The sequence below is a fragment of the Piliocolobus tephrosceles genome, chromosome 18 (assembly GCF_002776525.5).
Source record: "Piliocolobus tephrosceles isolate RC106 chromosome 18, ASM277652v3, whole genome shotgun sequence".
Lineage (NCBI taxonomy): Eukaryota > Metazoa > Chordata > Mammalia > Primates > Cercopithecidae > Piliocolobus > Piliocolobus tephrosceles.
Window position 1 is genome coordinate 47,371,013 of NC_045451.1, and position 23,002 is coordinate 47,394,014.

At 40.0% G+C, this 23,002-nt stretch overlaps 1 protein-coding gene and 1 long non-coding RNA gene across 14 annotated transcripts in view; one reads left to right on the top strand and one right to left on the bottom strand.

Moving 5' to 3' along the window:
- DTNA (dystrobrevin alpha) overlaps positions 1–23,002 on the bottom strand; it is a 386,077-nt gene that overhangs the window by 21,514 nt on the left and 341,561 nt on the right. For 7 of the 13 annotated variants that reach the window (XM_023207708.2, XM_023207705.3, XM_023207709.3 and 4 more), the window contains 4 exons: positions 20,965–21,052; positions 17,177–17,274; positions 11,486–11,599; positions 6,458–6,554 (listed from right to left, as the gene is read on the bottom strand). In XM_023207708.2, the coding sequence (XP_023063476.1) occupies positions 6,458–6,554; positions 11,486–11,599; positions 17,177–17,274; positions 20,965–21,052 (397 nt within the window). Of the gene's footprint in view, positions 1–1,997; positions 4,697–6,457; positions 6,555–11,485; positions 11,600–17,176; positions 17,275–20,964; positions 21,053–23,002 lie in introns of those variants that run through there. The other 6 variants (XM_023207711.3, XM_023207712.2, XM_023207720.3 and 3 more) reach the window with 4 other exon arrangements.
- The window catches only part of LOC111539731, a 126,912-nt gene continuing 111,689 nt past the window's right edge, over positions 7,780–23,002 (top strand). Inside the window, exons 1-3 of the long non-coding RNA XR_002730760.1 lie at positions 7,780–7,832; positions 17,194–17,292; positions 17,440–17,514. This is a non-coding gene — a long non-coding RNA (uncharacterized LOC111539731). The remainder of the gene's footprint in view (positions 7,833–17,193; positions 17,293–17,439; positions 17,515–23,002) is intronic.

Here is a 23,002-nt window from a genome sequence, read left to right on the forward strand (position 1 = left end):
GAGAGTGCAGTCTGGTCATGCCTGGCTGCACCTAGCATCCTGGGAGGGCGCAGCAAAGCAGTGTTTAGCAGCATTCAACCCTGTTTTCATCCTTATTCTTCCAATATAAATGCACTGACTATCCTCACATTGATGATAATTTTTATGATCAGCCTTTTTAAAGTGGTCATTGTGAATAGAGTGTTGTGGGGGTACACAGGAGGTGATTAATTCTGACTGTTCAGGCAGGAGGCATCATTTGACTTGGGTTTTAACAGTGAAGATTTCCAGGCAGAAATGAGAAAGTGTGGGGAGAAGAAAAGAGCAGAGCAACCTGGGCCTTGGAATAGCAGGAGCAAGGCATGGGAAATCTGAGACGTATTGTGGAGAGGGTGGGAAGGCCACTGTGGCTCTGGTGTCAGGCTGGCTGCTGGGTGTAGAGAGAAATGAGGCTAGAAAAGAGAGACGGGCAGGTCTGGGGACATCCAGGGTAGACTTGACTGTGAACCAGAGAGTCATCTTCCAAGGCTTTTAAGCAGAGAAATAATATTTACTTATTTAGAATTAATTATAATAATCAATACTTAATTTTAAAAAGAGTGAGTCTGGGAGGGTATGTTTTTGAACACTAGATGACCATCTTTATATTGCAGTTGATCATTTATGAGGTGAATTATCCCTCTCCCTCGCTTTTGACTGGTTCATGCCTGCATAGAATACCCACCAGAGAGGATGAGCAAGCAAAAGCCAGGAAAGTGAGGCCCAAGCTGGTTATTGCTGGCATGCTAGTATTCCATAAAGTGTTTGGAAGAAGTAGAAACCTGATGACTACAATTTCCTGACTTAATTGGACCATCCAGTTATAAACAGAGAAGAGAATAAGGGTAGGAGATGGAATTTGGAATGATGCTTGACTTTTTTTCCCCACCAAATTAGAACAATTGTATTACTTAACATAATACCAATTTATAGACATTATCTTCCCAAATAAGAAACAGTTTGATCCCAAAGTTTAAAATGTAGTTTAAAAAAATGAATCCTTATTGTAAGTCTGAAAAAAAGTTCTGCAAATTAACATAAACTTAGTTTTATCCTTGACTAAAATATGCACCCTGTACTAATCACCTCTCTCAAACAAAAATGTTTATTATAGATAAAACTTTCAGAAAAAATATCAGATGTTTCACTGCACTCATATAGAATATCTGTTACTGGCAGCCCTTCACTGTATTAGCTGTTTAACATACCTACTCAAATTGTGGCGAAAGCCACACTCTGTAGATATTAGTATATCTAGGATCATATCTGAGGTTACCAGAAATAGGAAAATATAAACTTACTGAACTTGTCTGTCACTATGTCTAACATAAAAATGACTCTTTTTTTCTACTGTTAAAAGCAATTACATGAGATCTGAACAAATTAAAAGTGATTTTCAAATTTCTTTCCCTGATGGAGACACTGTTAATGAACTGTAAGGAAGAGAAGTGAATGTGTGTGTGGGTGTGTGTATGTGTATGTGGGTATGTGTAAAATATGGATGAAAATTGAACAGTTTGTATATACCTGTGTGTATGTATACCTATATACATACATTCATACTTATAGCTGACATATAAGATTTTACAAAGTGCTTTCACATCCAGTATCTATTAAAATCTATACAATAATCCTATTAGCCATGGATTATCAATAGTTTGAAATTAATGACCATGTAAGTTAAGCTTATAGCTGTGAGCAAAACTCTGGGACCGCTGTAATTCATGTCTAATTCCGGTAACTTTGCTAAGAAAACGAATATTGAGACCTTACTTTGTGGAGTCAAAGTCAGGCTACTCAGTTTTAGACTGGTACATAATATTTGGAACTGGAAGTGTACCAGAAACTCTGGAACATATTGGTACTGCAATTATACCCCAGCTGCTTTCATTATTAAACGTTTTATGAGTGTTCTTTTTATGGTTCCTTCAATAAATCTTAAAGATACACAAAGAAGAAAGAGGGTAGGATAACTTCAATTCAAGTTTTGTAAAAAAAAATTTATTGCTTGTGATATCATAATCATCACATTGTATTACAGGCACTATTTTTTTTAATTCATGTTCTATCCTCGAGAGGGATAAATTCATGCATTACCTCTAACAAGAAAGAATGAAGTAGAAATTATATATGCCAGTATAATAAAACACTACATTGAACCACACAGACTTATGATAAAGCAAGTAGAGGTTATTAAATCAAGTACAATTTGTTGTGTGGGGGTGTTCTAAGTTTGGTTTTACAAAGATAATGTCCCCAAAGGGGAGAAACACTCATAAATAAAAACAGAATTTAGAAGCAGATGCCAGTCTAAAACCTCTAAATTCTCTCCTTAGATCATGTTTTACCATGAGAAGTCTATATTTGGACCGCATTTGTTTATTTCTTTGCAGAACCGCCTCTCTAGGGCTGGGATTGATAAGATTCTGCTTTTAATTTTGACTGAGGTCAGTATGTGAAACAGCCACATGAAATCTATGACCGCTTTCTTTCCTTTTTTATTGTCCAGTACTCCTATAAAGCTCCCAGTGAAGACTTTCTTTCATATTTTATGCCAACAGAAATTTTGTTCCCCTGAGAAGTGGTATTTCTGTACTGATAAAACCACCGATATTTTCTTTTGTTTGCTTCATTGCCTGAACGTGCAGAGTAACATCCTTGTCCCTTAAGATTAGCATATTCACATTTTCTTTTCTTTAGTTTTTGATTTTTCTATTTCAATTTTATGAAGTCACTGTCTATATCTTTTGTTGTAAGCTGCCTCAGGTCCTTTTTGAAAAGAGGCTTGTGTATAAAAGCAAAAAGACAAATAAGTGAAACAGGCAAACTCTGTTACCACCCAGATGATATATTGCTGACATCTGGGTGATGTGGGCCCCTGGTCCTTAGGTACCTACACTGCAGTACCCACCGTTGGCCCCCCGAGATGCAGAAGCTGCTGAGGGGCTTGGTGGAGAGGAGCTGGAAGGTGAGGGGGCAGTGGTGCCACCTTGGGGGCACTGCCGCAGTTTGGCTCTGTGCATCCATCTGTTTACGAACTTCCTGGTCCACAGGAGCCTTTCAAGATCGTGCTGCCTGGGAAATGGCCAGGAAGGTATCCCCAAGGGAAATGGCTAAAGCAAGGCTGATGATGACACGATGATTGCCCTCTCTCTCTGCTAGGAGGAGGGAGGTTATAATTGAACCTTATTTCCTTTTTCTATGCACGTGCTAAGTAAGAGACAGAAAGGAAAGAAGCCATTTGCAGAGAAGTATCATGAAGAAGGCATTTTTCTTTACCATGATCTAAGTGTATTGGAAATACAATAGCAATACCCCATGTATACATTCATGGGCAATTATACAGGCTGTAAGTGTTATGTGTCCTTCACCCACGGGGACTGTCTTCTGTTAAAATTTGACTTTAATTTAGTAAAGTAATTTTTTTCACAAAATACAAAATAATGTAATACATTATCTTTATTGTCTGACATTACAGATTGATTTTACACTTTCCTTTTTTACAGACCATGGGAATGAAGGGTAAAAATGTGTCCAGCATTTTCCAAACATTCTTTGTTACACACAAACACACATAATGAATAATAGAAAAGAGCATACAGAAGAAATAAAAGATATGTTGAAATTGGACAGGCTGTGGTTCTAATTGATCCATGGAAATAATGTGAAACTTTTAAATAATGCTAGTGAGTGGGATATATTGTCATACACAGCATAGTACATGCACTTGAAATTAAAGCTGCTCTTATTTTGCTTTGATTTATTTTGATTTGATTTTTTTTCCTTGAGTATGCTGCTCCCCCTGCTGGCTCTTGAGCCTGACCACAGGTTCAGACAGCTCCAGTTTAGAAAAACTGGAAATGCGAATGCCCCTAGTTCCAGAAAACAAAAACAAACACAAAAACAAAGTATGTAATGACCCTCTCATCTCCCCGAGCAGAAAGGCTCTTGGTGCTAAGGAAAAAGCTGGGAGTTCCTTTTAAAAAGAGATTATTGTCAACCAACAGTAAGCATTCTGTTTTGGGGAAGAGCCAAAAAGATGGGTAGTGAACAGTCAGTTACGGAGTACAGTCTTTCCCTCACGAGATTGAGCACATTTTGGTGAGCCATGGGGAACAAGGCTCAATAATGGTGTGGTGAAAAGGGATTTAATTGCCTGATTTTTATAAAAAGAGGTTTCACAGGTTTTTCAGTAAAATGAAACCGAACTGAACACTCACAGCGTGAGGGGGTGTAGAGCTTAGCTTCTGAGTGCTGCAGGTTTTGGGATGACATGAACCTCAGTGTATCTCTAGTGAGTGTGTTGAGTGTCTCTCTATTAAGAGAAGGGTCTGATCAACAATTTGAAAAGCATAAGACTGGTTTGAAACTTATACCTCTGGGGATCTAAAATGTTTCCAATAAATGACGATTCGGTCCCTTTTCTAAAAGATGTCATAGTTCTTCTTTTGATGCTGATAGTAGTGATAGTTATAAAAATGCTAAATTTATATATCTCAATTCAAGCACTACATTGAAAAAGAAGCAAATTAGTATGACTTTTTTCTCTTTCCAAACTGAAGCATGAACATACATTAGAGCAAAAGCAATGAGAAAACCGCAGGTCGGCAGGCCCCTCCACTGTTAGTTAAGACCTGCAGTAGGGGACATAACTTACTCCCTGCTTCAGTTCTTCTTCCTACAGAAAGATTGAATCAATAACAGTTAGATTACCCAGGGTTCCAATAAGAGCATGTATACAGTGTGAAGGAATGCAAGATGAGGCAACATCAACACAGCTTTGATGGCAGGTCCAGGCCTCTGCCACCTCAGTGACTATCACTCCAGGTCTACTTGGTTACTTGAGACTACAGGCCCATCTCTTTTCTCTGCATGTACAACTATTTTTCAACACAATCCATCTCTCTATCCTGATATGTGTACATCTTGATAAAAGGCGGTGCTCTGTTAGGCTAGGTTGATATCAAGATGGCTGGTGGGGAATAGACTTCTAACTCATAGGGAAAGAGTCATAGCTATGGTGACAGAAGCAGGAGGAACACAGGGGGCAGTTTTCAAAGTTTCCTGTCATTCACTGAGGGGAGAGATGGGTTCAGTCCTTTTCATTTGGTATATTTGGAAAGGGATGCAGAGAGAGTTTTTTTGGGGGGTTATCAAATAAGATTAACAGGCCAGAAGCAGCAGCAGGTTATGAATTATCTAGTCCTGTTTTGCCCAAGATAGATCAACAAAAATTGAATTCTATACTGCACATGTCTAATTTACTGAAAAGTCAATTTTGTTGAGTAAAGATAAAGTATTCCCAATACCAATTGCTAAAGAGGATACTGATGGAGGGAAAAGTTGACTAAGGAATAAAATAGAGTAAGGAAAACAAAAGAAAGGTTACAAGAACAGTGGCTGGGACAAAGTAGCTTTCAAAAAATATTTGTTAAAAAATAAAAGAAAGAAGGAAAGAGGGAGAAACCAAGAAAGAAATTAAAAAAAAAAAAATGAAGAAAATGGGGGAAGAAAAGAGAAAGGTAGACAAACAAACAAAAAAAAAAAAAAAAAAAGAGAGAGAGAAAGAAAGGACAGACAAAATAAAAACAACAAATGTTGGTGTGTTGGGGCTGTGGGACATCCATGGACTGAAAGTTGGGAGACCCTGTCTCGCAAATGAGCTGCCCCAGGGTCTTCCTTTCATCATTCTCCTATCAGAAGTTTCATTTCCTGCCTTTGGCATGTCACAGTTCCAATCTATACTGGTTCTTGCTTGTTTGTGTCAGGCAGGATGATCACGTGGCACTGATCACATGGGCTGACTATAGACATGTGGCCATAATTTGCCTGCCTTTGACTTGAAATGCAATTTAATGTATACTAAAGAAGGGAATAAGGCTTTACTAAAAGAAGAATGCCACTTCCCAATGAGAAAAATAGATTACAGCACTCTACAGAAGACTTCTATAAATCATCTTATTAAACACTTTACTTGCAGAAGAGAAAGGAGATATTCTCTCATAGAGTTTGTATTTGAGATCACTAGAAATCATGTGACTTACTGATAAAGCACACTAGTGGAATAAAATGTTTTACTGATATTAACAGTCACTCCTCTTAATTTAATCAGAATTGCTGAAAGCTACTAAATATAAAATATTTCGAAATAAATCCAGTTCTATTACTTGCAGACATAAAGAAACTGGAAATAAGCCAAGAAGAAGTTGCCCCATGAAGGCCCTCAGCGGTCTGGTTTCAGGAAATGGGTAAGAATGTGTTCTACTACTGACAGCTACTACTACACTGGTCTAAGAAATTGTTTTACATCTGAGTTTGAAACAACATGTTGAGGGAAATCACATAGAGCAATTGGAAAAACCATTGCACATTATGTGCAAAAATGTTCACAGATGACACGGAAAATAAGCTTAGGAAAAATTTATTTGGCAGGTCTTACCTTTAGCAGCTTCATGAGACCCTCCAACTGGACCATTAGCTCTCTCCGGCTCTCCTGGAGAGCAGACATTCTCTGTTCCAGCTCATCTTTGCGCTGTCTGAGAAAGAAGCAGCTGACATCAGAAGCGGCATGCAACTCTCTGAGCTAACCACATTTCCATTCTTGAGGGACTTGTGGACTATCAGAGAAAGGGCATCTCTGTGTCTCTGACACAGTTACCAGGCAGGGAACCGTTATCAAATGAATGAACAATTATAGCTGGAGGTGTTTCTTTTACTTGTTAGCAGTCATACTACATCAGAATTAAAGTCCTTTTAGACATTTCGCTTCCTTTAGACCTTTCTACCCTGAATTAATCAACCATTGAATGAAATATTTTCTGAATGCTTACTATGTAGTGGGCCCTGTAATGTGCCATGGGGTCCCTTGAAACAAACAAAAACCAAATTGTCACTGAAAAAGGCAAATCCTCTAGATTCTCTAAATCTAAGAACCCTTTTGCAAATTCACAGAAAATACTGATCACCTTAGTATTTGGAAATATGATTTAGAAAAGTACATTTGAAATCTTCAGCACCCATTGAGGTGTCTCTCAGAGGTGAGACATTAATAGCACATAGATACAATCCATTAAAATTTTTGGGTTTGAGTTTGATTTCATAAAGTGAAGTCAAAATAAAGGCATTTCTACATACTTGTTCAGCAAGTGAAGATGATATATAAGGTTCATACTTACTTTTGTTTTGTTTTACAGACCTTTTATTAAACTGTCAGCAAGAATGAAAACAACTAAGGACAATCTAGCCTATCATTTATATTGACACTACCAGGTACCAAAAATATCTTTAAAGGGGGAAAGAAATGAAACAGTATGATGAGGAATGTTAATGGTTCACACTTCTGAAATATATGTATACTTTTCAAATAAATTCCAAATCAATTACTGAATGATTATTACTGAATAAGTAATACATATAATTTTCCCATTGCCCCAAAGATTTCTGTTTGAGTTTGAAATATTCATACTTATATACTAAAACTGCACAGAAGCTTTAAACATGTATGTATTAATGTGTAAATGGATACGGCTAATCCCAATGATAGATACCATATTAAATGAAACTAGGACAAGAACTCTGCAATGAAAAACTGATGATATAAAAATGTCACCGTGAGCTAGGTCAATGACTCATTCAATGGAAAGATATTTTGTGGGAGGACAGGTTAGTGATATAAATGATACTTTTCTATTTTTTTCTATTTTTTTTTAGAGACAAGGTCTCACTCTGTTGCCTATGCTGGAGTGCAGTGGCATAATCATAGCTGATTGTAACCTCAGTCTCCTGGGTTCAAGCAATCTTCTGCCATCGGCCTCGTGAGTAGCTGATACTACAGGCATGTGCTACCATGCCTGACTAATTTATTTTTTTATTTTTTTGGTAGTTTCTCACTATGTTGCCCAGGCTTGTCTTGAACTCCTGGCTTCAAGAGCTCCTCCTGCCTCTGCCTCCCAAAGCAGTGGGGGTCATTTCTAATTTACTTTCTTACAGGCTTCTTTTATAATGAATTATGAATTTAAAAGTTATAAACATTTCTCAATTCTTTTTGAATAAATTTATATTTTTAACTTTATAATTATAAAATATAAATATTTAAATTTATATTTTTAACTACTATTGCCACTTATAAGCAATCCTTACAAGAGTAAGAACTGCTTACTCTTGAAGCAATCCTTCTTTAAATTTCCTTTAAAATTGCTTCTTTTCTGAATCCAGAGGATGAGAAACATTGTAATTTTATAGGCTTTAATGGTATCTTATTTTAGTCTTTGTCTTCCTGGGTTGAAGCATTCGAATTTCAAGTCTTGCCCCATTCAAGAATATTCCTCAGTGACAAATCCAGGAGGTGTTCTTTCTCTCTCTCTTTTTTTTTTTCCTGACCTTGTCTGTGTATGGTGTTCCAGGTACATCCACAGTAGTCCTTGGCACAAGAGCAGATAATGTTTCTGATTTCTTTCCAGTTCTCTTCTTGATAATGTTCTGTAATTTTGGCCCTTTGGCCACAGAAGCACTTTGGGAAGAGGGTTAAAGCAACCTTCTAAAACTGTAGGTGTGATCCGCCCGCCTCGGCCTCCCGAAGCGCTGGGATTACAGGTGTGAGCCACCGCGCTCGGCCGTTACAACCTACTTTCTTTTAGAACAGTGTTAGAACAATTGTCAAATTTTTAATATGGGTTTATATTGAATACAATATGTCAACATTAACTTTCCTGAATTGAAGATGGTATCATGGTCATACAAGATAATTTTTTTCTTAGAAAATACATACACAAATTACACACAATTATACAAAATTTTTAAGAAAAAATTTCTCTTGTTATATATCATATATAAATACATAAATATATACACTAAGTGAAAGGTATGATATCTGCAACTTCTATGTGACTTCTGTGAATCTCAGTTTCCTTATCTATTAAAGGAGTAGCATAACACTGCCTATCTCCTAGGTTTGTTATAGCAATTATATGGGACAGTGTATGTAGAGTTAGTATGCAGCAAAGTGTCAGATGAGCGCATAGAAATGCCTGTCATTCCTATTCACTGTCAGTTCTGGCTGTGACTCAGCTTTCAGTTTTCTTGTGGCGAAAGTGAAAAGGGAAAGGGAAACATGATCGTTTAGAAAGTTCACTGTGGTTTTAAGACAAAAATGAAAGTATGCATTAACGAAAAACAAAGCTCTGCTGTGCTCAGGTGTTACAGAGTCTGAAGAGCAGAGCGAAGATAGAGCCCCTGGAAACATCCATGCAACCAACAGGAACTTGGTAAGATCCATAGTCATAAAGAACTTGCTTCATTTCGTCTTTTTGTATGGCGGAAGAAAACGGGACTAATTCTGACAAGGGTTTCTGCGAAGAGGCATCTGTACTTACTATAAAAAGTGTGACTCAGAGTTATAGATATACCTGGAACATACTTGGCACCCAAACTGAAAGATGAAAAGAATGGGCCGGGCGCAGTGGCTCACGCCTGTAATCCCAGTACTTTAGGAGGCCGAGGCAGGTGGATCACGAGGTCAGGAGTTCAAGACCAGCCTGGCCAAGATGGTGAAACCCAGTCTCTACTAAAACAAACAAACAAACAAACAAACAAACAAAAAACCAAAAAAGTAGGTGGGCGTGGTGGCACGCGCCTGTAATCCCAGCTACTCAGCTACTCTGGAGGCTGAGGCAGATAATTGCTTAAACCTGGAGGAGCGGAGGTTGCAGTGAGCCGAGATCGCGCCACTGCACTCCAACCTGGGTGACAGAGCGAGACTCCGTCTCAAGAAAAAAAAAAAAAGAATGTAGTCAATACTTTCCAACTACAGGTGCCTTGTGAAAGATCAGTATGATACTTACCTGAGGGAATGTCTTTGAATTTAGTTTCGCGTTGTTTGCCACATAAATACACTGGAATACCAGCCTTATTCAAGGCATGGTATGAAGCTAGTCTGAAACGGAGCCCACAGCAAGACTTTCATTTTGCAGCGTGGGAGTAGTAGGAGAAACCACATTTCTTTCCCAAGGCCTGCTACTCCCTAGCCTCTGACTCTGAGAAGTGCACTGAAATGCAGCGGCAGAATCTGATTGAGGCAGAATAGGGTCTGGAGGCAGCGAAACTAAGGCCGATTTATACCGACTTCCTAGAACTGAATGAAAAGGAAAACCTCACCTTTCCACACCCAAGTAACAAAAGGATCAGAGGCTACTCCCTTTGTACGGCCAGGCAGATGAATAATGGCAAGTACCTCTGATTGGTCCCCTCCTGCAACCAATCAAATGTTTGCATAGGATGTAACTTTGCAACTTCACTTCAGCCTCTGATTGGTCGCCTCCTGCAAGCAATCAGAGTGGTCCTGGCCCAAGTCCTCATTTACACAGGGTGTACCCAAGTAACTAATGGGAAACCTCTATAGGGTATTTAACCCCCAGAAAACTCTGTAACCAGGGCTTTTGAACCGCTTACAGGAGCTAGCTCCTACTCTGTGGAGTGTACTTCCGTTTCAATAAATCTGTGCTTTCGTTGCTTCATTCTTTTTTTGCTTCGTTTGTGTGTTCTGTCCAGTTCTTTATTCAAATTGCCAAGACCCTGGACAATTTTGTAGTCAAGACCCTTCACAGGTAACAAGATGACTTCTACAGTCCCTTCTAACTCAAGTATTTTACGATGACAGGCTAAACAAGACTAGGCTTTCACGTTCATTTACAGTACAAGAAGGTATGATGCCTAACACTATAGATCTGAATATAAAGATATTAGAGACCAAGACTGAGAAAAAATCAGACTCCTTTTAGAGTTGGAATAAATGTTTACATTTAAAAACCTGTGATGTTTATTTAACCGGTTATTTCTACAAAGTGCTGAATTCAAATTGTTCCTAGTGAGATATGTTGTTTTTGATCTAAAGAACACTGCTGGCCGGGTGTGGTGGCACATGCCTTTAATCTTAGCACTTGGGGAGGCTGAGGCGGATGGATCACCTGAGGTCAGGAGTTCGAGACTAGCCTCACTAATATGGTGAAACCCCGTCTCTACTAAATACAAAAAAATTAGCTGGGTGTGGTGGTGCATGCCTGTAATCCTAGCTACTTGGGAGGCTGAGACAGGATAATTGCTTGTACCTGGAAGGCGGAGGTTGCAGTGAGCCAAGATTGTGCCATTGCACTCCAGCCTGGGCAACAACAGCGAAACTCCGTCTCAAAAAAAACAAAAACAAAACAAACAAACACTGCTTTTCCCTGTACCAAATGAAAGAACAAAATATAAGCAGCTTCCCTCTAAATCCCCCAGATATCAGCAATTAGGTGTGTGCTATGAAAAAACAAAAACAAACAAACAAACAAAAAACACAAAAAACAAAACAAAAATAAAAAACAAACGTCAGCAGCTAAGGTAGCTGAGGACTGTTTTCTGGCTAGACACTGCTAGACTTTCTCAAAGATCTCACGCATATATATTCCCTGAGATGATGTGGGTGCTCTCTTACCTGAGGAGCCGGAGTTCTGCCAGCAGGGTGGGGTTTTGCTGTGCCTTCTCTGGCGTGGGCTGAGAAGCTTGTTCATGCTCTAGCCGAAGTCTCTGGATCTCCTGTAAGATTTCTCTTGGGAGAGAGGAGGAAGGTGAGAAACCAAGGTTAGTTAGCTTTCAGGACACTAACGTCGGAGCAGATCAAGGCCAGCAGAACAAAGGGAGAAGGGATCATCCTATGTTTAGGAGCAGAACCGACCTTCCCTAACCAACAGATTCCAGTGTATTTAAGAGGCTTTGACTACAGCTAGGTGCTGTGGGTGCTGTGGGTGACAGGAAGATTGACTTCATTTCCAGTACATCCAAACCTTGAAGCTTCTGCAGCATGTCGTTGAGTTAAATCACCAGGACCCAGTCATCTCTCTAGCAAGTAATGTAATGCAGTGGTAATGTGTCTGACTTTGGAGTGTGCTGCTTAAGAGACAAAAGTGCATCTTCCTGTTATTTACGATCACACTCTGCCACCATGAAGTACCTGCAGCTACGAAGTAAGAGGAGCCTGAAGGGAAAATAAGGATAAATGGGGCTCATTTCACAAAACTAAGTAACCTCATTCTCTCACCAAGAAGGGACTTCTCATATTGAATTTATCTGAGAAGACCTGAGTTAGACAAAATTCTTTCTCTTTTTTTTTTTTTCTTAAATCTCTCAGCCTTAACAATGGATCTCAGGGAAGTCCACCTTAGAAGAAAAGTGCTTTTAAAAAGATTCACTGTAATTGAGTCTGTGACACAGAGTCCTATTGGTGTGACCTCTGTTGGAGGTGAGACATGTCAGTCAACTATTGATGTCAGAGCCTGGGCTTCCCTGCATTTGGGAGAGCATTAGGCTAGCCATAAAGGATATGTGACTGGCAAGGCAAATTATCCCTGAGCGAGTCAGAAGCCATTAAGCAGTGTTCTAAGTCATGTATTCTTGGGAGCTGGGGGTGTCAGTTTCCTACTCAACAAAAGGCATAGGAGCCAGTAAGATAGAGCAAAGTACTGCGAATGGAAGGTGAATTTGGTGGACAAGGAAGTGGCTTTCCATTTTGGAAGGCTGATTTACAACTGCTTGCTTCACAAAACCCCCAGAATCAGGCGGCTAATGACCAGTGAGTCATTATACCTTTCGTGGGTGTGGTGAGAAGATGGAACTGTAATTCAGTGGTTTTCAATCTTTTTTTTTTTTTTTTCTCCTCTTTGGGATTCCATGGAGGAATCCTTTCTTTAAAAGAAATATGCCATGGATACCCAATATGTCAGACAGTTTAAGGGGAGGGGTGCTGCTGGGGTTAAAGAAATGATGACAAGTCCCTGTGTTGCTGGGACCTGCTGTGCCCTCCCAGGTGCCCCTGCAGAGCCCTCAGGATACCATAGAGCTCAGCCTGAAAATCAGTGCAGTGGGATTTGCAAGATTTCCTCCAGGGCTAACACCCTGATATTCTGTGACTCCTGCTATTCTCTTTGTTGATTCTAAAGACAGAAACATGACAGAGCCATTTAGTCCAAGGAAGGAAAAGAGAGCAGCAGCTCTGGCAAGAAAAAATAAGAAGAGCTATATAACATGCATCAAGTAGTTAGTCTGTACCTGGGAACTCTGCTGTCTGCTTTAATATTATTTTATTTCATTCTGTAACAGTTCTATTATATATAGGTACCATTATTATCTCTGTTTAATGAATGAGAGAATCCAGGCACAGACCAGTTAAAAGATTTCCCCAAGTTCAATAACAAGTAGACGGCAGAGGTGATGTGAATCCAGGCTGGCTAGCCCGAAAGCCCACATATATCAGCCTGCCTCAGTCTTCTAGTACATGCTTTGCCAGGTCTAGCCAACACAGGCTGTGACTTATACAATATAATTTGAAGATTCCTGGTACTCCTAATACTAACTGATTGACTCCACCAGAGGTGCTATAAGGGACCATTATCTTCTAAAGATCATTGCTGAAATGTCTGTGATTACCTGGGGTAGACAGAGTCATTAAATGAAGTGAGGAACTCCATCCTCCCCTTAAACTCACAGACCTGATTACTGGGTTGTCACCTTAGAGACATGGGTTCTCTGGGTGGGTTTCCATGGTGCAGTAGTATTACCTGAAGGAGCTTTGGCTCTGGGATGTCTAGAGCGCACCAGGCTGCTGACTCAGAGAGATGAGCTCAGGATGCACTTGCTGCTCATCAGAGATGGGTTGGGGGAGCTCTGGAACCCACAAAAGAACTCAGGGACAGAACGTATCTCTCTTTCTGCTTCTCACTCCTGTTTCTTTTTTCTCTCTCTAGTTCTTAAAGACATGGATTTAGAGAGTATGATCCAAAAGTGTTCAGGAAACAAGCAACAAGAGTGATATTAAGGCATGACCAGGGTGGTTGGGGCCTTCATGGTGCTTCCTGCTGATTCTGGTATGAGAAATAGACCCACATGGAGGCAGATATCCCTGGGGTATTTCCTCAGAAGAAGTCCTGCTTTCCCCTCAAATGTGTTATCCCCATGCCTGAGTGGAAGCAGAGTATTGGAAGGGAAAACAAAGTGCTCTGTAGGTTAATTAACACCGCAACCGAGATAAGATATTCGTGAGCTTGTGAATTTCTGTTAGTCTTTTCTTTCTAAGAAGGGATGTAGGCCTGATGCTGCAGCTTGTGAAAACTCTGGTCAGGGTTAACCTCCTTTTGATATTCCACAACGCCCCTTTTGACCTTGACGTTTTATCCCTTCTCTTTTTTTTTTTTGAGACGGAGTCTTGCTCTGTCGCCCAAGCTGGAGTGCAATGGCCAGATCTCGGCTCACTGCAAGCGCCGCCTCCCGGGTTCACACCATTCTCCTGCCTCAGCCTCCCGAGTAGCTGGGACTACAGGCACCCGCCACCTTGCCCGGCTAGTATTTTGTATTTTTTTAGTAGAGACGGGGTTTCACCGTGTTAGCCAGGATGGTCTCGATCTCCTGACCTTGTGATCCGCCCGCCTCGGCCTCCCAAAGTGCTGGGATTACAGGCTTGAGCCACCGCGCCTGGCCTATCCCTTCTCTTTGTATTGGGACAGATGAATAGGAGGAAGGAAACAACAAGAGAGTGAAAGAAAAGAGGATTGCTAGTAAATTCTGAGTTGTGTGAAGGTTGTCGTTGGAAAATCTGGAATCCCTAATGGGAAGTTTAGAAATGAGTAATAGAATCTTGTAAATTAACATTTCAGCACTATTTTGCCTTTTGTCTAATCATCTCCTTTGTGGGTTCCTTTATTTTTATTTCTGGAACCATCTATCTAACATAGTTCCTCATCACTTCCCACCAGCTTCTGGTCAACCCCTTGTAAATGCAACCTGCATATTTAGTGAGCTGATTACTTTGCCATAAACATGCGGACATTCTGTCACTTGCCTGACCACTGCTGTCCATCATGAGAGGATAGAATTAAAATCCTTTGGTCTGGTATACAAGCTTCATATACTGATGTTTTCATTTTATTCGATTCCTCAGTGCTAGCCTGGCAAGTGTCTTGTTGCTTTTCTCAAAGTCTGTGTGTATTTCTACCTGGAATTCTATCTCCGAAGTTTCACTGCAAAATTTCACTGTCCTGAAATGTCCTAAAAACTCACCTTCCCCATGAAGTTTGCCCTACACAACCTAGACCACAATGATGGTGAAGTGGGTCATGTTGGGGAAAAAGAGTAGAAATAACACCTCACATTTCAATTTTTATCTGTAGAATGGGCATGATAATAGTCAATCTGCCTACATTAAATAGTTGTTCTGAGGATGAAACGAAGCTATATTTGTACACATGTACTTTAAATGTATTTTAAAGTTGTCCTTATTCTTGCTTCAACACCCCAAAACAAAGACCCATGTTTCTTACTGCTGCCACCTGGAAGCTGTGAACATATATTATTAATACCAGCTGTGGTCCCTTCCCCATTGGATGGCTCCATGCTCGTTAGCAATCATAATATGTCTTAGAGAAAAGGGACTAAGGGATGGAGAAGGGATTATGGAATGATGTCTGGTAGAAACTCCAAATGAATGGACTACATAGAAAGTTAGCTATTTCTATCCTAATTTGCGGTTTCCTAATGATGACAACCAGGTCTCAAGACAACTAAGCCAAAAGCTTTCCTTACTAGAAAAAAATATGAAAATGTGTCAACCGGAGTTTGCAACTTCCTTTTTATTCTTTCTTGAGAACTTTAAAGAATACTTTGATCATTTATCCCCAAATTCTCAGGTTAAACTTTACAGGCATGAAATAATTATCACAACTTCCTCCTTTACTCCACCAGTTCGACCTCAAATGTCACATCAGTGTTTAAGAATGGGATGAAGCGTGGAAATGTTTTAGTGCCGTTTCAAGAAACATGTTACTAGAATGTGTTAGGTTGGTGCAAACATAATTGTGCTTTTTGCCATTAAAAGTAATAAAACATAATGGCAAAAACCACAATTACGTTTGCACCAACCTAGTACAAATTGTTCCATGTTGGGTTTCCTCAGCACCAAGTTTGAGATTTAACTCAGCTATTCATCATTTTCTCACTCAATGTATGCCTACTGAGCTTCTACAATTGCCAGGCCTGGTTCTGGGCTCCAGGGACCATTTAGCCACGACTCTGTTCTCAAAGAACTTCTGTTTCAGTCAGGGAAGACAGATAATAAACAAAGAAACACACACGGTTATTTCAGACGGTGATAAGTGACACCCCCCCGCCGCCCTCCCCCCACACACAGGGGGATGTAGTTGAGGCTAATTTCTGGGCTGGGGCGAGTAGGCAGGATGAGACAGGTGGTCTTTTAGGAGGTGATAAATGAGCTGAGACCTCAGTGGTGAGAAGGAGCCATCCACACAGAGACCCGGAGGAAGAGCTTTCTAGGCTGAGGGAATGACCAGTTCAAAGGCTGTAAGACAGGAGGAAGACACGGGAGGCGGGAGTGTGCTGGGCAAGGTGAGCTGAGGCTGGAATGGCAGGAGGGAATCAGGTCAGGTAGGACCTTGCAGGTCACGGTAAGAGGAGTGGGATTTAACGGAAGTGTGATGGGAACACATTAGAGGGTTTAAACCTGGAATAACATAAGATGGATGTTTTTGAAAAGGACAGGCTGAACTGGGTGGTGGCGGAGATGAGCTGGACAATTTTGGGGTGTATGCCGTGGAGGCAGACTATGAGTCAATCTGTGTTGAACAGAGGAAGAACCTGCTGATGGGCTGCAGGTGGAGATCTTTGCATGTTTGGCTAGAGTAACGGGGTGATGGTGGTGTCTCTCCAGATGCCTCTTTAGCTCAGGGTCCCTCCAGGGGGTCTCTCCGGCGAGCCTCCTACCTGTTTCTGGGTGGCAGAGACACCTTCTACCAAGTACCCAGGAGGCTCCTCCTGCACTAGAAGCTCTTGAACAAAATTAAGTATGTCAGCAAAAGGGAAGTGAGACCGTCTAGAGGGGCAACATTAATTGCATTGACATCTCAGAACTATATACACACACGCACACGCAGTTTTCTCATGAAGCTTCTGAAGTTCTAAAGATCTAAAGACCAGCTTTTTGGAAATGAGCATCACTGACTGTAGAAGTCTTCCCTTGAGTATGCATACGGGGTGTAAAGCCCTGAAACTTTAAAGCACGACCATAGGTTATTAATGAATGCGCACGTTGATCAAACAAGCCCGCACGTTTACAAAGCCTCACCTGTTCTTGTTTTCTAGCTCAGCAATCAGCTGCCTTTGCTGCTTATTCGCATCGATGGTGAAAGAGATGTCAGGAGCACTTCTCTGCTGACTTGGCTGCTGTAAAATAAGTAGTTGGTAAGATTTCATATTGAGAATGTGAACCTATGTATTTGGGAAGGCAGGAGTCATGAGATATGCAGACAAGGAGGAGGGAATTATTTCTATCAAAACAAAGAAAGCAAATACATAAAATTCAATTGCCATTCTTCTCCTATGGACCAGCTTTTCTGTGGATCCGGAGCACATCTGTGAGGTGGAAGACAGAACAGAATTCTCTGGCAGGCAAATACACAAAAGGTAAGAAAAATGATTTTTCAGTTTTCTGACTGAAAATTTTTGGGAAGTGATTTTATTTTTGCCACATTATCCTCATTGTACCTATTCTTTCATTATAGGTGGCTTTAAAAGGTGTTGCACTGTTGAGAGGGTGCTTTCTCTAGAGTTACTGTTCAACTACTGTAATATACAGTTAAAAATATAGTTTTAGGCCAGGCGTGGCGGCTCACACCTGTAATACCAGCAATTTAGGAGGCTGAGGCGGGCGGATCACTTGTGGTCAGGAGTTCGAGATCAGTCTGGCCAACATGGGGAAACCCCATCTCTACTGAAAATTCAAAAATTCGTTGGGCCTGATGGCACACACCTGTAATCCTAGCTACTTGAGGGGCTGAGGCAGGAGAATCGCTTGAGCCTGAGATGGAGGTTGCAGTGAGCTGAGGTCATGCCACTGCATTCCAGCCCGGGTGACAGCGAGATTCCATCTCACAAAAATAAATCAATAACAATATAGTTTTAAAGTCATCGTTAGTAAGACTTACTTTTCTGATTCTTCTAATCAGCAAACTTTTATGTATTTCTTTATTCACACATGTAATTTTAGATTGATGAATTCACATATTCATGTATATTCTTTGATTTGCTTCTTCTACCTTCACACCACTCCAGGCCATCATTTTCAGTAATGCAGTCAGTTTTAACAACTGGTATACATGCCATATATATCTGTGTGTATTTATGTATATTTAGTCAAGGATTTATTTGGTGTTGTTTTACAAAAATGGGGTCAGATTATGTACACTTGTCTGTGTCTTGCTTTCTTTGCCTTACAGTACATTTTGGAAATTCCTCCAGACCAATTTTTTTTTTTTTTTTTTTTTTTGAGGTGGAGTCTCACTCTGTCGCCCAGGCTGGAGTGCAGTGGTGCAAGCTCAGCTCACTGCAAGCTTCGCCTCCTGGGTTCACGCCATTCTCCTGCCTCAGCCTCCCAGGTAGCTGGGACTACAGGCGCCCGCCACCGCACCCGGCTAATTTTTTGTATTTTTAGTACAGACGGGGTTTCACCGTGTTAGCCAGGATGGTCTCAATCTCCTGACCTCGTGATCCGCCCACCTTGGCCTCCCAAAGTGCTGGGATTACAGGCATGAGCCACCACACCCGGCCCTCCACACCAATTTTTATTGTTTTAAAAACAAATTTTTAAAAATCACAACTAATCTTTCTACCGAAGAATGCAAAGGTTTTAAAAATGGCAACTGTTGCCTAAGCCAGATGCAGAGAATCTTGTCCTGCTTTTTAATGTCCATAAACCTAACTGTAGGAAAGATGAACTTTTGTAGAGGTTTTGCTTTTATAAAGCTGTCTATGCATTTTAATTGACACCTCTTTTCAGCAAAGAATGACTTGTGTAGCTAACAAGAAATTTTGAGGTCCTACATTTTAGATTCTAAATGACTTTCAATAGCTAATTCTGGCATATGGCAGCACTGACCTGTGGTTCAAGATTTTCTTCTGATTTCATTACATAAGACTTCCTTTTCTGGCATATACTTTATGTATTGATAAATGGTAGAAACTTCTCTGAGCCAGTTGTGAATTTCAGTTATTGCTTTGCTATGTATATTAATTGATCAGGAATTATACAGAAAAACATTGACCCAAGTAAATGACCTTTCTAGCTCATTTCTAACCAAGTGTCATTTTACTAATCATGATTTATTCAGCTAATCATACTATTCTTAATATGTGGTTATGAAGATTTGCAAAGGAACTAAAATTAATGTGTGGATGGTATCTTTCCTATGATGGATCCACAAAGGTTATATATAGTGTATGTAGGCAAGGAACACAAGTTACTAATGTTCTCTAGAAAGAAATGGAACAAGACTGGATAAGTTAGTGCACATATAAATAATAACGTGCATGGAGATTTAGCAGTCTGCCAGGGATCACTAACTCAAATGCTGAAAGGGGCACGGAAGGTAACCCAAGGGAGAGAGGTGGCCCAGGGTAAGGGTTGTGGCAAAGTGCCACACGCTTGCCCTGTCTGAAGCAGCAGAGGAATGCCTCCACTCCAGCTGCCTGCTGTCAGAAGGAATATGCATCTGATCTGGTCAGTCTTTTAAGATAAGATGAAAATCCAGACTTTCAATGAAAACCATCTGATTTGTAAGTCCTGACATTGAATAAAGAATTGAAAACACTGTAGGGCTCAACAAAACATTTCTGGGGGACAAATTTGGTCTGCAGGCTGCCATTTTGTAATTGCTGGTTTATGCAGTACTTTCATACATTTTACTGTCTCAGTGGATGCTAATAATGGCAGCACTGACATATATAATGAGCATATTTACGCCTATGTACAGACGAGGAGACTGAACTCAAAGAAGCAGTGCTTTGCATGAGGTCATGGAGAGCTGGGACACACATTGCTAATCCCATATCTTGGTATACCATAGCCTGTGTTTATAGAGGTATATGCATGGATAAAGGCAAGAAAACTTGGAAAAGAGGTTTTTCCAGAAACCTTGTTTTGCTTTTACTTTCAAGTGACTCCTAGAGGCGTTGCTTGTCCTAAAATCTAGTTCTCCCATATTCTCAGCTGATTTTATATTTCGATTTTCTTTAACACGTTTGCTTCTTACTTATGTCCCTTAAAATTTCATATACTCCAATTACATCTCTGTTTCACCACATCTGATTTTGGGGGCACACAGCACACTTCTAGCCTGCCCTGGATCCCTTCTATCTTGCTCATGGTAGTTTCTAACAGTGTTACAGTCGTGGATGTCACAGAGAGCACGTGCCAGGGCTAATGCAATGGGTCATTATGCAGCTGCCATCTGGGATCATTAGGTTAAATGCTCAGCATGAAGGGCTCTGATAACTGCAACATCTGACGTGAGAGGTGCAGGCAACGGCTTCCTCACTTGCTCCCCACCACTCTTTGTCCTTTTGACGCACTAATTGCAACTCACCCTCAGTCAGCACAGATGAATTCCAAATCAATGTGTCGAGCTGACAGTTGCTTTTGTCTCAGAGACAGACACAAATGGAGTAAGCTTTATTATTTCTACTGGTATATTTTAAGCGTCACTTGCAACTACTCTACCTTAAATTTAGTGCTTTCACTAACCACACCTGCTTTAAATACATTAAAGGAGTCACAACCAGTCCTTGCCCCCTTCCTCGGGCCTTCATATGGAGTTGACACTGAGTGAAGGGGGATGCGAGGATTCCAGTTTGACTCCAGGGTCACACTACTGTGGATGGTTTTGTTTCTCAAGTCTTCCATTTTTAAACTGTAAATTCACCACCAAGACACCACAAACATAGCAACAAACATATGCACAATAAATTAGCACAAACTGTCCTGGTAATCAGCACCAGCTATAATAACAATAAACATGACATATAAAATTCAAGGATCCCAGATGCCAACAGATGAATCCTTTTACTCCAACTACTTACAGATGAAGAGGACTCTGCTGCCAGCCTTGCTGCATACCTGGCGATTAGCCTGTGTTCTTCATCAAGCCGGTTTGAACTCTCAAGCATGCTATTAAGAACAGAGCAAGAAGGAGACTGTTGGGAAACTGAGAAAGATTGCCGCAGTCTTATTACCACCAGGAGTTTTTACTATTTCAATGTTTCAGTGCAAAAAATTTGCACGTGACACAAAACCCTGTTAGATTAACAATCTCGACTTGAATTTGTAACATGATCTAGTATATAGTCAGGAAAGTCATTAATAAATCCTATCTTCAGTCAATTCAATTATCTTACTAAGAAAGCCTCATAGAGAGGTGACTATTCTGATCAATACATCTGATGTAAGAAGAATTTCTCCTTACTTTTATTGCCTTTAATGTTTTTCCTTATTACACAAGTAACACATGTCCAAAATTAACATGTTAGAAAATATGAAAGCAAGAAGAAAGAAAAAAAATCATTGTGGTCAATGTCCAGTGATCCCTACCTGCTAGTATTACATTCTCATGTAATTTCCTCCCCTGTAGGATGGCCTGGACTTACTAATCTGCTTCTAATGAATAGCATATGGCAGAAGGAATGGAATGTCACTTCCAACATGAGATTATAAAAAGACCATGGCTTCCATCTTGGGCTTGCTTGCTTTCTCTTTAGCTCTCTTGGTCTGTCTGGTGAGAAAATAGCTGTCAGGTCATAAAGCAGCCTTTACGGAAAGATGTAGGTGATGAGAAACCCAAGCAAGCCAATTAACACGTGAATGAATCCCCATTGGTAGAGCCTTCAGATGAGATCACAGCCTGAAGTGACATCTTGATTGCAACCTCATGGAAGCCCTTGAACCAGAAGGACCTAGCTAAGCCAAACCTGGATTCTCAACCTACAGAAATTCTGAGATGATAAATGTTTGTTGTTTTAAACTACTAACTTTTGGGATAATTTGTTATGCAGCATAAGGTAACTAATACAAGTCTCATCTATATTATTCCTACCTATTTATAACCTGCCTTTTATATTTACTTCCAGAGAAACAGAATTATAGTAGTGACTCCCAATGACATTAATGGAATTTTTTAGTGCCTCCTATAAATTTACAGAAACTATTCATACTAGAATAAGGATGATCTGAGTTCCTAAAAACTAATGCAAATAGAAGCATTATTAATTCTTCTGTATTTCAGAAAACTTCATTCTCTGAAATCCTCCATTCAAGACTAAGTTCTGGGTGCCATTAAAAATAATTCTACGAAACATACCAATAGCACTAATCTTGTTAACAGACTAGTTGGTTGTAGTTTGGCTTATCGGTTATTGTGGTATGTTTCAGTTCAGAATCAAGATCAGAAACTAGTTCCTCTCATTCATAAACATATTCTTCTGCATCCATTCTTATACTTACAGCTCGTATTTAAAGAAATTAACTCATAAATACATATTGTAAAGACACCCTCTTATGCCAATATTAAGGTTGTAAGAATTATTCATTGTAATCACTTAGATCCGTATCAAGTAACATACTATTATATCATTTATGTGTACATTTAAAAATAGAGTAAACATGAAACATAGTGTTTTAACCTTTGTTCTGAAGTGAGAAGATGGGTGAGTAGTTATGTTCTTTCAGCATTTTGGCTATGTCACTTTCAAATAGCTCTTCTCTGGTTGGCTAAATCCACTATATAACAGGTTTTTTTTTTTTTTTTTTCCTGGTCATTCATAAGACATTCCTGTCTTCATCATCTCTGCTCTAGCCTATACTCCTTACATATATAAGCTATAGCTGTCTTCATGTGCATACTTCCACTCTAGACTTAGCCCTTTTCTCTGAGGTATAATAAATAACTAGAACATCCCTGGATTTCCCTATCTAACAACTGATTTCTCCTTCCTCAGAAAAAGAGGCTTCTCTTTCCTTTTGCTCAAATGAGATAATATATGCAAAAAGCATCAAAAGAGTGTGATGCCTGGAACATGTGAGGTGCTCAAAAATATTAGTTAATACAATGTTGTTATTATTTTG